Source organism: Leptinotarsa decemlineata, unplaced genomic scaffold, assembly GCF_025532065.1.
Source record: "Leptinotarsa decemlineata unplaced genomic scaffold, Ldec_3_MD MMD2_tig00000882_RagTag_RagTag, whole genome shotgun sequence".
Taxonomy (NCBI): domain Eukaryota; kingdom Metazoa; phylum Arthropoda; class Insecta; order Coleoptera; family Chrysomelidae; genus Leptinotarsa; species Leptinotarsa decemlineata.
In genome coordinates, this window is record NW_027412556.1 from 9,369,770 (window position 1) to 9,390,294 (window position 20,525).

The window sequence follows — 20,525 nt, forward strand, 5'->3', positions numbered from 1 at the left end:
AAAATTGCATACTTTACTACTAGGAATTGGTAATCAAAAGAAACTCTTTTGTTTCAATTACATGTTTCATTACACTGACCGAGTATTATCATTTCATCGCTCCGTTAATAAAAGAAAATGAATCACACAAAGTTAATTGTGGCGATGATGATTTGATCCTGAGGTCAATGACAAAAATCTGCGATGAAAATCTGCGGCAATCAAAACGTATTAGTCACCAGTTTTCATAACAAGCGGACAATGTTTTTGCTAACTTGAAGGGATGATAACCAAATTTTATGTTTTATGGAATATCTTTTTTTCACTGGAGAATGCAGAAAAGAGGATTGTAGAACGTAACTTTACACAGGAAGGTTAAACGCCTTAATTGGTCAATATGAATCCACCTGTCTCTTGCTTCAATATAGTGTAGACTTCAAGACATAGTGTAGACTTCAACTGATGTTTGAAACAGCAGATATGTTGCAGTTTCGACTCTAGATACTATCCGCTATCAATTTAATTTAATTCAAAAATTCCGACTTTCTTGACTCTTTTTCGTTGAGAAAATAGGATTTTACTAGCCTAGTCCGGAAAGAAAACACATAGTTGTCATTGTAAATATAAAAAAATTGGTAGGTATGCTTTTAGTAAAAGCAGTTGGATATTATAGTCTATCCATTCTCAATTGGAACGCCAAAAAAAGAGCACTACGAGGGGTGTTCATAATCATTTCCCGGCAAATGGAAAATGCATGTATTACCAGTGCTTTTATGTTCAAAGCGTCCCTGGTACAGTCATAACCATTTCTTGCCTGTGGCCCCTAGTCGCCCAGATAGTTAGTAAACGTGCTATCAAATGTAGTTGAGGAATAAAGGCTCGGTTAGCTGGACTGGCTGAATACTAATTTTTTGTCCGTTTCACAATATTTCTTTATCAGTGCCGTATGCTGGTGGGGCTAGGTGAGGTAGTTAGTGGTTTTGCAAACCTATTTTTGAAAACTTTTTCTAGAGATCAATTACCCTAACACCAAACTGATATTTTTGCATTCGACACGCGTTTCGCTAACAAGGTTAGCATCTTCAGAAGAAGCAAATTGATACTGAATTTAAAGACAAGGGTTAACTGTTTATATACCTAAAATTTTTGGTCCGATGTAAACTTTTTTTGTTAAATGATGATTATCCTAATTGATTTTTCGGAAATTAACTAAGGGAACCACTACCTGCAAATTAATTTGTCAACAATAGATTAAAAAGCGGACAAATTAATTTGCAGGTAGTGGTTCCACCAGTTAATTACCGAAAAATTAGTTAGGATAATCATCATTTAACAAACAAAGTCAACAATATTTGACAACATCATAGGTGTCAAACCAAGTTTCGTCGAGATAGATTATATGTCTGCTGGATTCTCGGTAGCTTTTCATTCGCCTCAAATATTCTTGTCGGAGTTGAACAATGCGTGTCGATTCCATTATGACCATCCGATTGTTCAATGTTTTATATTTGAAACCACAAGACAATAAGACACCTCGTAGAATTTCTAAAGATTTGTAATTGTAATCGGGATAGTCGAGTAATTTAACAAACAATGTCCACATCGAACCAAAAAACTTTAGGTTTATAAACAGCTAACCCTTGTCTTTAGATTCAGTATCAATTTGCTTCTCCTGAAGATGCTAACCTTGTTAGCGAAACGCGTGTCGAGTGCAAAAATATCAGTTTGGTGTTAGGGTAATTGATCTCTAGAAAAAGTTTTCAACTTTCGCACCAAAGGTTCCAATCTCATAGTTTGAACCGATTTTTGTGAAATTCTTAGTGTTTTTGGGTACTTTCATCAATATGGCTTTCTGGAGACCATTTGAATCAAATGATGACATTACATGTGAGGAATCTGTGTCAATCGACAGGGATCCGGAATTTGAAAATAAGGATTTACATGTTCAAGTTCAGCGAGTAATTTTAAATATTTATGAATGCTTGAAGAAGGAAAACTGTCACACTTCACAGAATGCTATTGTGAATAGAATATGCGAGTTAACGAAAGTATCTCGTTCGACAGTTCTTCGAGTCATTAAAATAGGGGATGTCATTGACCATGCAATGAAACGAAAACAAAGGAATAAAAAATTCGCAAACGTTGATGGTGTTACAAAAGATGTGATTCGGCGAACAATTTATGGTATATACAAAAAAAATGAAGTACCAACCTTGGAAATGATTTGGTATAAATTACTCCATTATCCCGATTACAATTACAAATCTTTAGAAACTCTACGAGGTATCTTATTGTCTTGTGGTCTCAAATATAAAAAATTGAACAATCGGATGGTCATAATGGAATCGACACGCATTGTTCAACTCCGACAAGAATATTTGAGGCGAATGAAATCCAGCAGACATATAATCTACCTCGACGAAACTTGGTTTGACACCCATGATGTTGTCAAATATGGGCTGGGTAGAGGAAACCAGGTATTGTGCTTTGAACACACCTTCTTCAAGGGGAAAACGTGTTATTATTTTGCATGCCGGAAATGAAAGTGGTTTCGTACCTAACGCTTTGCTTCTGTCGGACAAAAATATAAAAGATTCGTCTGCTGATTACCACGAAGATATGACTGCGGCTTTATTCGGAACTTGGTTCAGTGAGCAGCTTCTCCCAAATATTCCTCCAAATTCGGTTATTGTTATGGATAACGCTTAATATCATTCTCGATTATTGACTGAAATACCAAACAATAACACAAAAAATTAGATATTGTTGATTTCATGCGAAATCATGACATGGAAATACCCGAAAAGATTCCAACGAAAAAAGTATTACTGGCGACCATAAAACAACGTAAATTCAGAAAAGAGTATATTATTGATTCGATGTGTGAAACACGTGGTCATATTCTCTTATGTTTGCCTCCATATTATTGTGTGTTCAATCCAATTGAAATGGTTTGGGAAACAATGAAAGAAAGCTTGCGGAAATGTAATCAGTCACCGACTTTGAATGCTGTGGTGCTTGATAATATAAGGCGAGTGGTGAATGAAGTAGGTAATAGTGATGTGTGGAAGAGAACAAATATTATGTGCAAAGTTCCGTAAATCCGATCGTTATTCAAGCCGATGATGATTCCACCTCATCCGAATATAGCGAAAAAGAATTTTGATTTTTCTAGCAATTTTGTTGGCCTCTATTATTTTATAAATATATGTTTCACGAGAATTCGGTGTAATTATTTGTGTTTTCATTGTATTTTAGAGTTTTCGACTCGGAAATCAACTACCTTAAATTTTGAAGTTTTTCATAATTACCCATGGTGGAAAAATTCAGTTGAGATAACTTTTTCATGGGGTGATCAATTACTATGAATGTAAGAATAAGTAACTGAAAAACTACCACTGAAAAATAATATGCCGACGCCTATGTCGAGGCGGGAATTCCTTCTCTGTGCTGTTCCAATTGGTATTGGAAATACTATAACTGGAAACATTCTCAGTTTTGCAGACGACACAACAATCTTTTATAATGCGGAGACATGGCAAAAGAGATTTCAAAAACATAATGAAATGGTTTCAATGTAAAAAATTGACCTTAAACGTAGAAAAACCAAATATTCAACATTTACCTCTTATGCCAATAAACTACTGAACATAGGTCAAAACTTATTGTTTCCAGAAAGTATCTCAATTAAATACCTTGACTTAATGATCGATCGACACATGAAATGGGATCCACACGTATTATATCTAACTCAAAAATTAAGAGGATTTTTTTTCGCTTCAAACCAATCAAAAAAAATTGCTCTTATGGTATTATAGGTTGGGGGGTATTAGGAACACCCACTGGAGATGTTTGGATACTTTACAGAAAAAAATTCTAAAAATTTTGTTAGGTAAAGGTAGAACGTTCTTATTCAAAGAAAGTAATGTCCTAGTAATGTCCTAAGTCGTTGAGAACAAAATAAAAATAATACCAGTGGAACACATACATAATACCCGTAGAAAATAAAATACATTTTGCAGCACTGATAGTGAGTTTGGAAAATGTGTCTTACCAAATTGTGCTGCTAGAGCACAACTATTGTCTGAAAAGTCAAAGTACTGGTAAGAAAACGTTTATGATTTATTCTCGAAATGGATGGAAATGAAGAAATGCGAAACTATTAGAGAAGAGCAAAAATCTGAAACTAACAAATCCTCTACATTTTGAAGCATGGACTCAGTGTTGAAAAGTACCATTGCAGTGAAGTGAACTGTAAACCTAGTCACTTTACCAAAAGTTATAGCATTTCTTGAAAGGAATAATATTGGGCATATGGTAAAGACCCATTTTTATAGATTGTGAGGTCATTATCCCAACCTGGCAAACTTGCATTACTGAATGCATTACAATGATGACCAGCTACTATATTTTTCTTGCTCCCTTGCATTAAACAGTCATAGTTGCCAAGTTCACCAATATACTCTGATTTTACGGCAGTGGGTTATAAGTTTTTTCAAAAACTCCTCATGTACCAACACATCGTATGTCACCCATATTTGGAATACCGCAATCGAAAACTTGGATAGTCAAGAGCTGTTGCGCTTGATATTTCTAACGCCTTCGACCGTGTTTGGCATGTGAGTTTGCTGGCCAAACTTTGATGCTATAGCTTGTTGGATCATTTTTGTGTATGGCTCTCCAGCTTCCTGAAATAACGTTCCCTGCAAGTGGCCGTCGATGGACATCTCTTGAACCCTCTCCAACCCTCTTTTTATTGTATATCAACGACTTATTGGAAAAAATGACGAATCCAATCGATTGCTTTGCTAACGACAGCATACTTGTCTCGTCATTCCATTTGGATTCCAGGACCTTTGCTGCGGATGCACGTCTTCACCGGCAGCAGGAGGTTGCATATCCTAAAGATAAATGTCTCCGGATCGGATATAGTAATGTCAGGATAGACAATTTCGCTTTCTTCTTCAATAAGTTTATTGGGGGTTAAAATGGACACCAGTATGTCTTGGCACAATCATGTCGCTGGAGTTGCAAAGGCTGCTTCTCAAAAGTTTGGAACTCTATTCCGAACCAGAAAACTGTATACACCTCAGCAACTTTTGATGCTTTATTAAAGTCAGATAAGACCTTCTTTGAAGTATTGTTTTTATGTAAGGAGCTCCGTCCCTTAGCAAAACCTGAAGCTGCTGGATTTCATCCAGAAAAGAGCCATTCACCTGATTGGAGACGTGAACATGACTAGCAACCTTGATAGTTTGGAACATCGAAGAAAGGTTGGAGATTTGTCTCTCTTCTATAGACACTTTCACTGGAAGTGCTCAAGTTCCACCAAGAGCGGTACATATCAGAAATACGCGACGGACTGTGGCTGGTCATCGTTTTGATGTTCATCTAAGTACACCTCGAACTTAACTGTTAAAGAAAAAATCTTTCATTTTGGAGAACTGTGAAAAAAAACATGTTTTCACAATATTTTTAAATACATGATTTGCTGCTTACAAGTTTTGATCCACTTTACGTCCTATTTACGATATTTAAGCAAGACTTAAATGACAGACACAGCAATGTGTGTTTCTATAGCAACGCATACAAGTTTAATCAATCCATTCTTGATGAAATGTCGGAATTTGGTGATATTCAGAAACTGGTTGAATTATTCAACCCAACTGTCAATGATAATTCTGATGATTCTGACGACGAAGGCGAAAAACCAAGTAGAATACCAACAAAGTCAGTGAATGGTGAGGCATATAACTAATAATTTGAATTGAAGGGGTTATATTTTTAGGAGTGATTAATTGTTGGGAAAGAAAGTTTTTGGCTTTCTACTACTCCATCTTGATACAAAAAAAAGGATGAGGGGATCTTCTAAAGAAAGGAAGGGAGTAATCAATTTGAAAATAAGTAACTCTATACAGGGATGTGTAGATCATGCAAAGAAGTAACAAACTGAAAGAAAGTCCTCCTGAAACAGCTGCTTTCATATAAACGTTGAATTAAACGAAAGAAAATAAAAATTCTTTCGAAACAAATACTTCTATATGAACACTGAATTATACAGAAGATACTTTTCTCTACTCAGTTTGTTTATATGAAAGTAACTGTTTCAGGAGAACTTTCTTTCAGTTTATATCTGAAAGTTACATCTTTGCATGATCTACACTTCCATGTATAGAGTTAGTTATTTTCAAATTGATTACTTCCTTCCTTTCTTTGGAAGATTCCCTCATCCTTTTTTTTGTATCAAGATAGAGTAGTAAAAAGCCAAAAACTTTCTTTCCCAATAACTACTGTAACTTTTTCGAGATACAATTAGGTAGTGTACTTTGAGGAATTACTAACGAATCCAAATAGATATGAGATATGGGTCTACAGAAAATCGAGAAAGCCAAAGCCAAAAAAACATTTTCATTGGTAATAATGAATACATTTATAAAATTCATTTCAGCAAAAGCTACAGAAAATTCTGAATCATCGGGTCCAAAGAAAGTTAATCCTTACAGTAAAATAACAACAGATGAAAATAAACGAAGGGAAGTGTTAGATCCAGAGGCAGAAGATTTTATCTATGACGAGTTAGAGCATGGAACGGAGTCGGATTGGAAAAAATCTCCGAACTGGGATATAACATATAAGCAGCATGTTACAGCATCTGATGTGTTCCTGAGGGTAAGTAAAAAATCACTGAATGTGCAAGATGAATTCACATTATTCTACACCAATCAGATAACAATTTTTCTATGAAGGTGCATGTGAACAGTTTTTATCAGAGTTACTATACAGGCCGTTTTTTGGCTGATTCCACTATTGCTATCTCAAAAACGCTAAGATCTACAAGGTCGGTAGCATTGGAAAATTTTTACTATTTTGGAGACCTAGAATAATATCTTCTCTGCTGGACAATATCAGTGATTGTTTTTGAAATATCCGCCAAAAACTATAATTGTTGGATTTCGTTTATACCTCCATTTCGAATGATATAAAAAAGGCACATGAACTTTCAATAGATACTCTTCATATTTGTTATAATCTGATATAAAAAAAATTGTAATGCGACGTTTCGTTCATTAGATTTCATCAATATCTTTATTTTTTCAAATACGGACGTCTAGTTTTCTCATCAATTTTTGTAGCCACTATACAATCTTTAAATGAACTCGACAATTGAATACATAATTTATCAATAATCCATGTGTAGACGATAGTAGCCGTCCTATTCAAAACAACTGTTACAGAAATAACTATCAATATACAGGGTGTTCAATAGACGTGTGACATATCAAAGTCATCTTTTCTAAATGAAACTTCCTATTCATTTTCAACAAATTGATTCCAAAATGAAGTTGCCAAAAATATAGTATCGTTTGGATTGGTTCAGAAATTATGTTGTGATTTATACATTTGATACATCGGATTTCAGAAGCTAATTGTTTATGAAAAAGACACTATATTTTTTAGTGATTTGATTCATAGGTGAAGTAAAAAAAAATATTGTTTCGTTTTTCAGATGGGATTCAAGAACCCCACGACTGCAAGTTGCGAAGATATGATAATTGCAATCCTTCTTCCAGGAGAAAGTTATCAAAATATAGATTTGAAAATTTACAAGAAAAATCTCACACTGGTTTCACCTAGTTTTTATTTGGACTTACCTCTGCCTCATCCTGTAGATCCACAGAAAGGCAGTGCCAAATGGGACAGTGCTGCAGAAAAGTTGATTGTTACACTGACCATGGATAGAGAATTGGATCTGGTTAATTTCTGATATAAACGTTTTTAATTTGAATTTTGAAGGTTGTAAACAAGAATTATTGACGAATATTCCTCATTTCTCTCTGTTTGCTATCAGAAATCAATACTTTCGAATATTATTTTTTATAGTTTTCGATTAAGTATTGTAGTTACACAAAGCGCATTAAAAACGTAGAAAACTTGAGGTTTTTAATAAAAAAACTCGACAATTCGAATCAATGCAGTTTTTTTATATCTCAAATATTTCACGTCCTCAATTTGAATAATGTGAGACTTTGGATGAGCTGGGATTTACATTGATTCGAGGCATACATTTCAAAAATATATAATTTCAATCAAACCCAGCTTTCAAAAATGCACCATAAACATTAATATAAAAAGGAAAAATACATAGTTGAAAAATATCGTTTTGATTAGTCTCTGGCTTTTTTAATAAGTGGTACACTTGATATACCAATGAATTTTTTAAGTACCCAAAAGTATAACATGAAAGAATTATGTCACTAGTTCATTGCGTTTTCTACCGCTTCCTTGTCTTCACCCAAACTGATTGATCTTCACAAAACTTCGTATCTCCTTCTTGAGGCGTTTCCATCGATACTTCAAGTTGTTGGCAAAAATTTATGAATACAAGTTAGGGACTTCGGTTCTTATTCCGTTAGAAAGGAATGTCGTAGGTATTTTTTTTAGGTATCTTGATCCGCCACTGGTCATAATAGTCCACTGAATACGATAATAGTTCATTGTTATATTTTTGTATCATCAACTGTCGTGATAAATTTCAGCCATCAATTAATTTCATCAACTATCGTTAAAGTGAATACGGAACATCAGTTTTCTATTTATTCAAATATCAGCGAGTGTTGATTAATTAACCATCTCATGAAACAGTTAGGGGGGCTTGAGTTAAATGAAGCAAGTTCATGACTTCAGTGTCTGAAATCCATAATTTTATTCAATCTTGAAGGCTGGATGTAGGCATATACATGTGTAGTTCAGAGAAAATTTCTGTTCTAGTGTAGAAGTGTAGAAGTATTTGCAACTTGTGTAAAGTGAGTAGTACTGATTTTCACTTTTTTTGTTGTATTTTGAATCCTCATTTGTTTACATTATAGACCGTAGATGAGTTCATTGTCAACTTTTAGGTGATAGATAAGACTTTTGAAATCCACTTCATAGTACACCCAATTAATGAGGATATTTTTTATGAATCATAACAGATTTTTCCTTTTTCTAAATTTTCATTACCTGGGAATCATCAAATACAATTGCCAACGATAATTACTAGGTTTATTGAATATTGAAACACAGAGAGTATATTTCAATGTATATAAGAATCTACATCTCAAGTTTGGTTTCGAGGGAAACAAACTATTACAAGCAACATCAGATTTGACCGAAATTCCTTTCTCAACTGTACGTAAAATAGTCAAAAACCTACCTTATGAACGCAAGACGCGATGTGATACAGGATTACCAAAACATTTAGATGTTCATCTAATAAAATCATTGAAAAAAACAATGTACCACTGTTACAAAAACAATGAGATTCCTACAACTGAAATCGTAAGGAAGAAATTGAATACTTCCGGCCATAACGTGAGCTACTGTGACAAAACTCTTCAGAATTGCATAAAGAAACTAGGATTTAGGTTTAAAATGATAAACAAACGTCAAGCATGTAAGGGTTCAATCTCAGGGTTTTTGGAAAGGGGTTGCTGCTGATCCAATGAGACACAGGATAAGGTGCGAAACAATCTATTTTCAGTTCAAGGGGGAGACAGAGTACCTATTTGGTTGTTGACTTAGTTTTAAAATAATTACAAATGTTTTAATAAAATAGTTAAAAGTAGTTAATAAAAACTTCACACACGTGTTACATCGTTTATAGTAATAAAAATCATTACCCTCCTAAAATAATTACAGGCACGGGACTCGACGGTGAATCTTGTCCTTAAGGACCACAGTAAGGTAATTTAGAACGAAGTTCACTTTAAAGAGCAAACAAGAAGAATCTTCGAACAATCGAGCAAATATGGCGCAACAAAAACCGTTCTCACTCAGGTCTCTAGAGACGAAAAACAATCTCGACAGTCGTTCATTAAAAACCTGACCCTGGAAATACTTTGCCAATGCAAAAAACCCGTCAAAATGAAATATCGGTTGCCTATCCCGGAGGGCATGAGGGCCATCGCTACTTATGATTAAGGACGGTAGAAAACTGTAAACAACTGGAATCGGCCTTCACTGCGGCGGATAAGTTACCGAGAAAATTCACCAGATGGCGAAACGATACTAGTTGAAATGGAAATAAATGAAATAGATGTGATTTATCACAAGCGTAAAAAATACTTAGAACAAATAACCAAATATAGACAAGAACAATGGCAAATTTTCTATTTGAACGAAACTTGGTATGACATTCACGACACAGTTACGAAAGGGTGGACTGGGTTCGAGAATGTGTACACCTAACATGCCTGCAAACAAAGGATCGCGACTAATTATTGTGCATTGCAGATGAAGTGGAGGATGGGTTCCGAATTCTTCGAAATTATGTGGAAAAAAACTTAGGGACTGCAATGTTGACTATCATAAGAACATGGAAGCTCATATTTTCGAGGAGTGGTTTGAGAACACATTAATCCCAAATTTGGATGCGAATAGTGTAATAGTTCTTGACAATACTTCCTATCATTCGCGACAGCTCATCAAAGTACCGAATAAAAATTCGAAGAAAGATGAAATACAAAGTTTTTTAATGAATAACAATTTGTATTTTGAAAATTACTATACCAAAAACCATCTACTTGAAGTTAGCTTGAAATAAGTTAGCTCCCTAATATTATTAAAGGGAGCTGTTGGAAGGTAGGTTGCACTATATCGTTTACTAGAACTATACATGTTCATCTAGTCTATAACTTCCACATAAATGTGCCTATCATAATCTATGTTTTTTTCAAATTCGACTGAGTTAAAATCTGTCAAAATATGTTTTTCCGTTAACATGCAGTCGCCCCCTACCAACGACAACTCTCAAATGTCGAAACTTGTGCGAGCTGAAAAGTAACGAGGTCTTACCTTTTAACGTGTGACTCCTAACCCAAGATAAATACGTTGAAACAAACAAACAAAAGAGCTCAGCAGGTTCATTATATAGTATAGACGACCATGAAGAAGTTGGAATTAATGAAAACTTGAATCGTATGAACTTTTCGATGTATTCAAGAAAAACTCTTCAAAGTGAGATTTCCACTTTTTTCTTTCTTGAAAAAAAATTTGAAAGATAATAACATAATTGCGGGATACTTAATAAGTATTAAAACTTTTTTTCTCATTGAAATATGTTCTTTATTTTTTTCTCATTGAAATAATTTGTTCACCTTTTCACATTCTACTTAAATTTTCTGAGTACGCTCGTGATAATCACCATATACCGTTTTGTTGGTAGTAATCTCACCAGCTGTACAACATTTTACAATTGAAATTATGCCCATCAGAAGTGATTTATGAATCATTGTGACTGAGTTATACGATGCATTTGTTTTTTGAAACATATGACAGACCGCTTAGCGTAGGTATTTCAATAAATTATGGGATGCCTCGAAATATATTAATATTACTGGAGTTTTATCCCAACACCAAACCGTTATTTCAACACCTCGACACGTGTTTCGATCACCAAGTGATCATCTTCAAGAGGAAGATTAATCTTCCTCTTGTTTTATAAAATGACATCAATGTTGACATAAAGGAACTGATATTATGAGGCGTCTCAAATATCTTTACATTTAATACCTACTTCAAAAACGTTTATATTTTGCCATACTGAAAATGTTTCATTGTATAACGAAATCATTAAAAAAAGTAATATTTCACTACGAGAGTATAATATGTGTATTATAAATCTGTATCAACTGATCCCATCTGCTGAATATTTTCGTTCCAGGATTACCATGACTTTGAGAAAATTCTCAACCGCATTCGTCATATTAGTTGCAGTAAATACAACATCAGAATACGGAAACTGGAATCCACAGAGAAGTGAGTAAGTTATTTAATTCTCTTTACTATTCACATGGTAACGAAGTGTGCTTCAAGACGAAAGTTCCTCACTTTTTTCAACCCAACTTCAAAATTGAATGAAGCATCAGCAAAACATCTGAAAAGCATCTCATTAGCATCAGGAACAATAGCATTAGCAAAACATCTGCCAGAAAAACATCTCAACTATAATATTGTCTTTAGTAACAGAAGAAAGGAGTTGAACAAAATAGTTTCAACCTAAACCTATATTCGGTTGAAGGGCCCCAGATTCGTTCCGGAAATCATATGAGAAATCATTTGATGAAACTGCTCAATCATTAGTCCCGGACTGTATGTGACCTGGGAGTATGCATGTAATCGGTGTTTTGATTCAATTCACTTTTGCGTTCAGTTTGCTTTTTCGTGTGTTTGAAACTCAAAGCTTCATTTATCGTTGACTTTCGTGTCTTTGAATCTTCTGTCGATTCCTAAGATGTCCATACTCATTTACTTCGTGTATAGTAGCCTGTCCTACATATAGACTTTGCTGGCATGAGAATTTCAACCTCAGAGTCGGGTGTTTGTGGCCCACATTGGGCGCCAATACCTTTGAAATTAAATAGATATTGGCTGTATTCAAGCATTACGAGTCTGGTGGCATTAGGCAGTGGTATTCACCATACCTTGCTTATTGGCTGATTTCTCACCGTACAAGGTTATTTGTATACAAAAATAATAGTTACGTGATATACATTATATAACGAAGATGAAATAACCTTAAATCGACAAGTCAGTCTCAAGTCTTCCTCACATTGACTTGCAATTTATCAAAACCCAACAGAATATCACCAACCAACAAGTGCAATTTCCCATTCAAATAAATATCTCAAGTATTTCAATTTTAACAGTATTATCTGTTATCAGAAAGTAAAAACAACAAAATAGAAATAAGTCTATTAAAAGTGCTCATTTTCACCATTTTATTCGAATGTATTTACATTTTCAGGACCTAAATTGATGGGAGACCGGATACCAATGATTTCTATCAATCCAGTGCAAGCGAGAGTTCAACGTAACATTGTTCTTTACCACAATTTTTTCAGATCCAACGTCCGACCGAGTGCTAGAAATATGCTGAGAATGGTTTGTCAAATTCTGTATATCTGCCTATAGAAATTTAACATGCATCTAGACTTCAAAGGTATCACAATTCGGTTTTTCTAGAAATGGCATAAAGGAGCAGCTGCTGCCGCGCAAAGATGGGCAGATGCTTGTGTACTCCTAACACATGACAATGTTACCGGAAGACATATAGATTTTTACGGACCATGTGGCCAGAATATTTTTATTGCATCTCATAAAGTTCCCTGGTGAGTACAGTAGACTAATTGTTGAGTTAGAATGTCATCCCGCTATTGTGTAAAAAATCATATTTTTCTGCCTTCTGCAATATAAAATATAACTTGAAGCAACAGTTACTGTTACCAAAGATGCTCGAATTACAAATATGAATGAAACAAAGATCAACAGGCGACCTTCTATCGTATATCACCCATTTTTGGAATATCGCAATCAAGAAACATGAAGAGTCAAGAGCTGTTACGCTTGATATTTCTAATGTGTGGCATGAGGGTTTGCTGGCCAAACTTCGACGCCATGGCTTGAAGCATCATTTTTGTGCATGACTCTCCAGCTTCCTGAAAGAACATTCCCTGCAAGTGGCCGCCAATGGATATATCTCGAATACTTTACCACCAACGCTGGTGTTCCTCAGGGATACATATTGTCTCTAACCCTTTTTTTTAATGTATACCAACGAATTATTGGAAGATACCAAGAATCCAAAATATTGCTTTGCTGACGACAGCACACTTGTCTCGACATTCCAGTTGGATTCTAGGACATCGGCTGCGGATGCACATCTTCGCCAGCTGCAGGAGGTTGCATATCTTAATGAGAATCTAGAAGTGATTTCGAATTGAGGTGAAAATAACCAGGTTCAATTCAATGCCACAGAAACCCAGACGTCGGTTTTCTCCAAAAAGATAAATGTCTTCGAATCGGATGTCAGAACAGACAATTCCGCTTTCTGCTTTAATAAGTTTATTGGGGGTTAAAATGGTCACCAATATGTCTTGGCACAATCATGTTGCTGGAATTGCAAAAGCTGCTTCTCAATTGCTTGGAACATCTGTTCCGAACCGAGAAATTGTACACACCTCAGCAACTTTTGACGCTTCTATGGAGTTTCGCCCCTAACCATACCCTGAAGCTGCTGGATTCCATCCAGAAAGAGCCATCCGCCTGATTGGAGACACGAACATCACTTGCAACTTTGATAATCTGGAACATCGAATAAAGGTTGGAGATTTATTTCTCTTTTATAAATACTTTCACGGAAGGTGTTCAAGTGGCTTGGCATACTTGACTCCACCAAGAGCGGTACATATCAGAAATACGCGACGGAGTGTGGCTGCTCATCGTTTCAAGATTCAACTCAGTACACATCGAACTTCACTGTTTAAGAACTGCGTTTATGTGGAATGAACTTTTCCTAAGAACGTTTTTCCAAATGAATTTAATCTCCAGCGATTCAAATCCAACGTGAGTCCCTACTTTCGCACAGGCACCGCTCTTATAACGCCTCAAAGATTATCTCGTGGTGCTTGTGTTCTTTTCTGTTATTGGTTCATTTCAGTTGAAATGTTTACAATCTCAGACAAAGGTTTCGATTATGCGGTGAAGCAATGAGTAATACTCCGAAACCGTTCTGTAGATGATAACTGGATTGATATATAATTAATTGCCCGTCCCGGTATTAGCCGTATAAGTAGTTATATTCTGGCAAACGTTCGTCAAATCTTATCGTATAGACTGATTTGATTCCTGTTAGAGTTGTGGTACCCGGCATGATTTTTCCTCGCTTGTCAATTTGTTCACAAAAGGTATCCACAGGTAGGTACTACTTCACTGTAGTTAAAATGGCTGCAATCTCAGAAAAAAAAACGTTGTAATGTCCTGCAATGATAGGAGGAAAGACTTTCCGATTGGTTTCAGACAGTTCCTGCTGCCGGACAAACAAGAAGCATCTGCAAGAATGTTTTCTGTTTGATAACTTACAAATGTCTGTCGTATATGATTCCATGTCCGTTGTGGTATTAGCTAGGGAAGTTGTTATTTTCTGTCAATTTGCAAGATCCTATCGTGTTACCGTGTCTAGGGTCTTAATTTTCACGTTGAAGATCAGGGGACAATTGATCGGTCCCTTCAGAGGATATTCCTAGAATTTTCTCTGAATCTTCCATCATATCACCATTCAAAAAATTCAATTTGCCACTGCTTCATCCTACTAAGTCTCAAGATTGTATGATACGTGATGACCATCATGTGGGATGATGATGGATTATTAAAATGGATTTTACCGTTATCCAGCTATCATCTTCATATAAACGGCAACCCTTTGAAGTCAAAATTTGTTCAAGCTAAGGATTAACGAAGTCTTACCTTTCAAGATGCGATTCCATGCACAGCTCAATAGCGGTGGTTTCCTGAGTAGGACTCATTAACCAATCGGCTATCGCCTGTTCGGGAGTGACGATGCATACAGTGGTTCGAAAATGAACGAAGGACCAAAAAATTCTGGAGGCAATGATGAATCATTTTTTCATGAAACTCTTCGAGGTCGTTGCAAAGAGAGTTTAGTTTGATTCGAGCCGAAGCAGAGGGGGCAAGAGCGATATAAACTAAACAGGTCAAAAAAGTGATATTGAAGTTTTTAATGTTGTATTCTGGAGACTTTCGAGTTATTATTATACAAGTGTGCCACTTATTAAAGAACCAAGCGATGTACAAAATGTAATGCTGCTGATTTTTCTGACCGAGGCAACAATTTCTCATGTGTTCAAAGAGCCAGGTACTTACACAAAATTCCAAATATTAACATGTTTGAGCATTCACCGCAATCCTCACAATAATAAGAATTGTTTCAGGTTCTTTGCTGTACAGACGTGGTGGTTGGAAAAAAAATCAGTTTACCTACGGCCGACCAAATAATATAACTATTATCGGCCACTACACGCAAATGGTTTGGGCCGCCAGCCATGAAGTTGGGTGTGGAATCGCTAAGTGTTATCACTATGGGAACTACAAGCACACAAAAGCCAAGTTGTATTACAACTACGTTTGTAACTATTGTCCAATGTAAGTTATACCATACCTCAAGAGTAAAAAGTCAGTTTCAAGTGATTCTATAGGCATTATTTCCACTCATATCATACACCAGTTATTGAAATAGTTTTAAAAAAAAGCATAGGTAATTTGGCTACTCACTAGGCTGTTCGCCAAGTTTTTTTCAAGTTGCTCCCAAGTTTGCATGTAAGAGTATTCCATCATCAATATGTTCGACTAAAACACATAATGAAAGTGTATCTACTTGCTGTCAAATATTCCAGTTGAAAAATGTTAAGGTGTTTCAAGAATATTGTGAGTCTACTTTGAACTGTAATATCTCAGTGAATATTTATTCAATTCAATCGAAATAAACGCCATTTGAATCAGTGCATTTTTCCAACTTAACAAAAGTCGATTAGTTCAGTCAACATAAAATTTGTGTGCTCGAGATTCGAAGAAGTCGACAAAGTCGGTTTTTGCCTGGGCCTGATCAGCGGAGGTAATACTGGTGAGAAACTTATCGAAGTGCTTGAAAAGATGGAAGTCGATTGGCGAGAGGTCTGAGAAGTATCGTGGATGAGGCAGAACTGCGACGCTCAATTCGTTTTATTTTCGGACGGTGATTTGTGAAACGTGCGGACGGGTGTTAGGTTAGGTCCAAAGGGAGTGGGTCTATTCGACCCTCCGTAACCCGCAAGGGTTTATTGTGGCTCAAACCTATTCTCACTCGGCCAAACAAACCCAGCTTCTTAATGAAACCAATTAGTTTGTATGGTGAGTGGTCTTTCAGATCAGATGGTAAGAGTACGGCTCTGCCGTACAAGACCTGATTCGGTCCCCAGCGGGGAAGGCACAAAGTATATGCTCTGTTAATGAGGTAGTCGGAGAGTCAAGTTGCAAGATTCCCATCTTGATACCCACCACAACCTTCCCATATGAGGGTTTTTGCACGTCAGCTACACCTGACGATGCCTTAGATTCAGCCGTGCAGGGCTTTTTATCCTGTGGTTTTGGTGAAACCTCACTTGAGCGCAAGCGTTTGCTAACCTGCTAAGAGGGGGTTAGTTACCCCACCTGAGACAGATTTTGCGTACGCCGCAGCTCTCGCTCACGAACTAAATTTACAAAGAGGTCAGTTGGAGTCGTAAATCCAACAATCATCTCCTCTGTAGACTCGCTCCTGAACTAAATTTACATTGAGGTCCTTATGCGTCGTAAACTCGACATCCATCTCCTCTGTAGACTCGCTCCTGAACTAAATTTACAGAGAATCACCCTAGGCGACCCTGGGAAGCTGGCACCGAAGAAATATCTGGTGATGATCAGGAAAAACCTACGCCTAACAGTAGGATTTCTGACTGGCCACTGTCAACTAAGGAAACACCTCCATGTGGGGCTAGTAGACACACCTCTATGCAGGATGTGTGAACAGGAAGATGAAACTCAGGCAAGTCCTATGCGAGTGTCCGGAGTTATCGTCAATAAGGGTGTGTGTGTTCGATAAGTCTTGGCCTACATCTGCCGATATAAAGGAGATATAATTAAACTTGCAGGCCTAGGTTTCCCAAATAATCTATTGAACTGGGTGAAATCATATGTGGAAAACCGTAGTCTAATAGTTAGCTGCAATGGAATTTTATCAAGTCCCAAAGATGTAAAACTAGGAGTGCCTCAAGGTTCTGTCCTGGGACCATTGTTGTTCCTTAATTTCATAAATGACCTGTCTGAATTCTTTTCTGAGTGTCACATAACCATGTTTGCGGATGACACTGCAATTACTGTGGCCGACAAAAACGAAGTTGAGTTGTCAGACAAAATAAATAAAATAATAGATAAATTCAGTGCTTGGTGTCAACGTAACAAACTTATTCTGAATAAATCTAAATCTGTTTCAATGAAATCATTTATTAGGAAAAATTTCAGCAGTGACTCTTCCACAATAAATGGTATTCGATCTTCCGGCGAAGTCTTGTTTTTAGAAACGTCTTTAGACGAAAATTTGACCTGAAGCGGTCATATTCAGAAGGTCTGCAACAAACTCAATTCCGCATATTACTCAATCAAACAATTGAAAAACACTCTAGATAATTTTGGATTGATGAATATCTATGTTTCTATGGCTTATTCTCCCATCAGCTTTAATATCATTTCTTGGGGATGTGCAAGGGAATTTCCACGAGTTTTTGTTGCTCAGAAAAGATTGCTGAGACTAATTTTTAATATAGATTTTCAAGATAGTTGTAGACCAATTTTCTTAAGAGAGGGCCTATTGACGGCACCTTCTTTATTTATTTTGAAGTGTGTCACTTTTGCCCGTAACAATATAACTGAATTTGTCACAAATGCGGATATACATGGTAGAGACACCCGTCATGGGAAACTGTTAAGAACCCCCTCACACAAAAAGGCTCACTTTAGATGCTCCCCACTATTTAATACAACAAACTGTTATAATAACTTGCCGGCATCTATTAGGAAAATCGAGTCAGATAAACTTTTGAAAATTGAGGTGAAGAAACTTCTCTTACAGAAGTGTTACTACAGTCTTGAGGAATTCTTGCACGACACTTTTTCATGACATTTTGAGAGTATTTACTAGAGCTTCTCCGATTTTTATATAATACTTCTATGTTGTGAAAGTTTGTGGACGTGAACCATATTTATTTTTTTTGTTTTGTTCAACTTCTGTAGTTTTATTTTTGTTTCTTAATTATGACTTAGCACATGTACTCAATGTACCAAAGTGTCAAATAAATAAATAAATAAATAAATATCTCGTAGTGACCTGTCCACCTTCCTGCAAAGGATAGGATGGACGATGACCTTGGAGGACAACTCCTTGGGAAGATGTACAATGGGTCACATGTGGCAAGTACTGTGGGCCTACACTCACTCTCCCTACTCTACAGACAGACAGACAGGAGCGGACCTCTTATGTTGACGAGTGCCGGCTGCTGCTGACGCAATTTTCGGTACGTTTCCTCGATATCCTCACAACAGAACTCTGTTATGATGGTTTGGTTCGGTTGCAGAAAGTTATAGTGAATCACACTATCACGCTGTCCATCACAGAGTAACTATGGTAATTTTTTGGTTTGTTTTCACCTTTGGGAAGTGCCTGGGTGTATCATTGGTGTTCAACCACTAGCCTTCATTTATGTTTGAAGGTTTGAAGGCCTTCACGTCTCCTGTTATCATAGAGGATTCAAAAATTGGACGGAAATGGCTTAACGACATCATATAGTAATGGGCTGAAAAGTGGCAAACAATTAAAATTTGGAAAAAAAATTAACAGCATCAATGTACCTATAGAGTAAAAAATTCTCTTCCAGTCAGTATACATCACGACCCTGTAGAGTAAATATTTATTGAGATATGGAACTACAAAAACACATGAAATTGAAACGGGTAAAACTTTCAAAAAATCCTGATATATTCATAGTAAAAAAAAAATTCTCATGAATCGATGATAGGCAAATACATGAGAACTTTTTGCTGTTATAAAATTGCACTCCATGCGTTGGAAGACCTGGGCTACAGCTAGTATTGAATAAAACTGTTTCAAAATACTGATACTTTTACAACCAATTATTCCAACATGAAATTGTTTTTGTTTCAAGTGGAAACCGACCAGGTCACTTGGGAAGGCCTTACAAAAAAGGAAAATCATGTGGCGCATGCAAGAAACACTGTAAAGGAAGGCTCTGTTTGAATTCCTGCAAATCAGCTGACCAGTGGTCAAACTGTAAGCAGCTCTACAAAATACACCCACTGTGGCTGTGCCACACCAGGACACCTCAAGGAAGAGAAAGATCGCTGAACTGTATGGCAACTTGTACTTGTAAGCATAAAATTCATGACAGATAAAACATGTTTCATTTAATCGAATCAAAGCAGACCGTCGAAATATAACCCAATGTGATTGTGATTAGAAATGAATTTGGGGTTGCTTGTCTTCATGACTCGATAGTTTTTTTTCTTAATCGTCTCTGGATATCACATGTGGAAGACTCTTGCCCTCCTTGTCTCTTTAAACTTTCACGGAGGCTTCTGAGAGATGTTCATAGAGAAACTGATTAGTAGTAATGAAATCCATTTGTTAATTTATTCTGTTGTAACAAAAAAAAGGCAACTACACACATCGGAAAAGTCTAGGGATATTTTTAAAAATGGCAATATTTTTTTTTTAGATCGCTTTAGGAAAAAAAAAGTTGACGGGTGATTATTAAACGAATGTAACTTACAACAAAATTTATTAAATGGTCAAAAATACTGAGTGCGCATATAAGCAAAACTAAAAAAAAGATGGCTCTTCTTTGGCACCCTGAAAAAAAATCATAATACAAAAAAAATTGGAATCAGTACAAAGTATGGCCTCCACGCTGGTTTATTACGGCCCTACATCTATCGTGCATCGACAAAATGAGATTGTCAATGTCTTGTTGAGGTACATTTGCCCATTCAGCGATTAAAAACTCTCTCAATTGAAACGTTGTGTGAATGTTTCCCATATGCGGAGTAATTCTTCGTTGAAGCATGTCCCACACATGCTCGATGGGATTCAAGTCCGGTGATTGTGCTAGCCATGGCAATACATC

At 36.2% G+C, this 20,525-nt stretch overlaps 2 protein-coding genes across 2 annotated transcripts; both read left to right on the top strand.

Annotated features, from left to right (window-relative positions):
* Positions 1 to 5,562: 5,562 nt before the first annotated feature.
* Dnaaf6 (Dynein axonemal assembly factor 6) lies at positions 5,563 to 7,832 on the top strand. Its single transcript, XM_023162669.2, has 3 exons — positions 5,563 to 5,720; positions 6,428 to 6,648; positions 7,487 to 7,832. The coding sequence occupies exons 1-3, from the start codon at positions 5,597 to 5,599 to the stop codon at positions 7,742 to 7,744; spliced, it is 603 nt and encodes a 200-aa protein (XP_023018437.2). The 5' UTR covers positions 5,563 to 5,596; the 3' UTR covers positions 7,745 to 7,832.
* A 680-nt stretch (positions 7,833 to 8,512) lies between these two features.
* LOC111507380 (serotriflin) lies at positions 8,513 to 19,799 on the top strand. Its single transcript, XM_074174953.1, is given in 7 exon segments — positions 8,513 to 8,783; positions 11,681 to 11,775; positions 12,764 to 12,900; positions 12,982 to 13,127; positions 15,747 to 15,777; positions 15,779 to 15,957; positions 19,548 to 19,799. Coding segments are annotated over 6 exon segments (828 nt in total). The 5' UTR covers positions 8,513 to 8,783; positions 11,681 to 11,687; the 3' UTR covers positions 19,795 to 19,799.
* Positions 19,800 to 20,525: the final 726 nt, after the last annotated feature.

Bases quoted from the DNA above. Each gene is read 5' to 3' on its own strand.
- Dnaaf6 (XM_023162669.2), top strand. From the start codon at position 5,597: ATGTCGGAATTTGGTGATATTCAGAAACTGGTTGAATTATTCAACCCA. The intron at 5,721-6,427 runs GTGAGGCATATA...AATTCATTTCAG, and splicing joins ACCAACAAAGTCAGTGAATG to CAAAAGCTACAGAAAATTCT. The intron at 6,649-7,486 runs GTAAGTAAAAAA...TTCGTTTTTCAG, and splicing joins CATCTGATGTGTTCCTGAGG to ATGGGATTCAAGAACCCCAC.